Raw genomic sequence first — 2,311 nt, 5'->3', positions numbered from 1 at the left:
CTTTCCACCCTAGTCCACCTCCCTTTCATTTGCCCATATAGAAAAGTATATGTTTTGTAAAATTTTTAGCTCAGTTTTTCAGCTACGCAGCAATAGACTTCTAAAGGTTGATTTGACATCAAGCAGGGAGAACCTTTAAAGCTACTAACCTGTTTTTCAGTTTCCACTATCACAGCATCTTTATTTTCTTCTGACACGATAACACATGTACTGAAGGATGACTTGAGCATGTTAATGACCAGGTCATTGGAAAGGATGTCCAACTTCTTTACTTGATCTCCTGTCACATTGGTAGACCCAGCAATTCCATAGCTAGAGCAATGGCAGAAGAGAGCATGTGGTGACAACAGGGCACTACTACGCCTTCCAAAGTGCTCTGCTTCTGGCAACCTTACGCTTGTAAAACTTTTGAACAATATCTCAGTTCTCTGAGCCCATTTTTTATTTTCTGTCCTGTGGATTCTTGCCGAGAGCTACTAACAGTAGCTACTAACCATAGGCAAACAGAGCCAGAGCATGTTGTGAAAGCTGAATTACACAGCAACTGTGTTTTTTAATGAGCTCTTAACTTTAAGACCTAAATACTGCCCCCGAATTGTAGGCTATGATATCATATCTGCATACTCTAAAAACTAAGACTTCATTAGAAAAGTTAAAAAGTAACAATGAATCTATTGACACTAGTTACGTTACAACTTCTTCTTGTAAATCGATCCTGGTTAGCAACACAACATGCAAATTACAGTACTAACACTTTATTCATAGATAAATCAATATTTTTATGTTTCAAGATTTTCAGGTTTGATTTTAAGTGGTAAACAATTCCTTGAGACTAAAACTGAGAAGTATGAATACAAAACACAAAAAAGCCATGAGAGCTAATCAGAATCAAACCGTCTGGGATCAGGAAGTACCAGGAGACCTTGTGATAGGTGATTTCGAAAGCATGCAAAACAAGAAAGAGGGGAAGTTTAGTTCTTAGAAGAGAAAAAAAAATTCAGCTCTGTACACATTCAGAAGACCCTTATGTACTTTAGCCACATTTCACTGATGAGGCTGAATACCGATTTTTCAGGTTTTTTATAATAACACTGAATACATGACTTCAGGAATGTATCGCATTTCTTCATTTTAGTACACGGAAAGAAAAAGACCTAGCATAATTCTCTGTCTTTCTCGGCTATAGTGGCTTGAACATTTTTCTCCGAGTGTGGAAGTGCTTTTAGAAAACAATATACTTTGAACACCATGCTTGTGAGTGGAGGCACAAAGCCTCATACTCAGAGCAACAGCTCCATACGTCCAGCAGCTACAGCTCTCACACATCATTTGTTGGAGGTGGTGGCAGGGTGCCCTGCGCAAAGCCTGAAATTGGGAAGGGACTGTGGCTTCCCTGTCTGTTCTACACCTCCACTGCTAGGCAGCACTAAGCATACAGCTGAGCCTGAGGACAATCCAAAAAAATGGTTCCCAGACATACCTACTTGTTCATATTGCCTGATAGCCCAGCAAAATCCCACCACCAATTATAAAATACGATCTCACAGTGGGACATGTACTGCTGAAGGAGGCTCACAAGTCCAAAGCTCCAGCACTAGTGGAAAGTCAAATCCACCACAGGGGATCATACAGGCTAATAGCATAGGTATCAAACTCCTGGGCAGCTGTCAACAAGCATGAGTAGGACATGGAAGGAATGGCTTATTTAGACTGTTACAAATCAAGTCACAGACGGGAAACCCTAGTCTTTACTGATAGACATAGGAGGCATACAAAAGGGCTAGGACATGGTTAAAAAACTATCACACCTGTATAAAGTCTGAAGACCACATGAAGGTCTATCAGCAGCAGACATCTGTCAAAGACGGCACCCTTTATATTATTAAAAAGTCACAGGACCCCTTTCACTTGAGAAAACCGAGTATCCAAGATGCTACTTGTGCAAGGGGGCAGGTGGATGTTACCCCACTCACACGTCTTTCGGGTGACAACCCTTCTACCCCCATCCCCACTACCCCGCGGGCGGCAGGATCCCCTGGACCGGAGGGGATGCAGGGAGGCGCGGGATGCTACCCGCCCGCCTTGGGCATCCCCGGCACTCACAGGTTAGCGATGCCCGCTTTACGGACAGCGGTGGAGATGGCTTTGATGGCCGTGCAGAGGGAGTTGAGGAGCTGCGTGAACTCCCCGGTGCCTTTCGCCCGCCTGCCTTCCTCCATCACGAAGCGGGTCATGGTGATGACATTGGTGTCGAAAGCGGAGCGGTCCGTCATGGTGGCGGGGCCGGGAGAATGGAGCCGCAGACACCTCT

At 44.4% G+C, this 2,311-nt stretch overlaps 1 protein-coding gene across 1 annotated transcript in view; it reads right to left on the bottom strand.

Moving 5' to 3' along the window:
* The window catches only part of LOC104274597 (fructose-1,6-bisphosphatase 1-like), a 7,772-nt gene extending 5,487 nt beyond the window's left edge, over positions 1 to 2,285 (bottom strand). Inside the window, exons 1-2 of the mRNA XM_009870277.1 lie at positions 2,104 to 2,285; positions 150 to 312 (exon numbers count right to left, since the gene is read on the bottom strand). Of these exons, the coding sequence (XP_009868579.1) occupies positions 150 to 312; positions 2,104 to 2,273 (333 nt within the window). The 5' untranslated portion in view covers positions 2,274 to 2,285. The remainder of the gene's footprint in view (positions 1 to 149; positions 313 to 2,103) is intronic.
* Positions 2,286 to 2,311: the final 26 nt, after the last annotated feature.

The sequence above is a fragment of the Apaloderma vittatum genome, unplaced genomic scaffold (genome assembly GCF_000703405.1).
Source record: "Apaloderma vittatum isolate BGI_N311 unplaced genomic scaffold, ASM70340v1 scaffold2785, whole genome shotgun sequence".
NCBI classification, from domain to species: domain Eukaryota; kingdom Metazoa; phylum Chordata; class Aves; order Trogoniformes; family Trogonidae; genus Apaloderma; species Apaloderma vittatum.
This window is presented reverse-complemented; position numbering and strand designations above follow the sequence as displayed.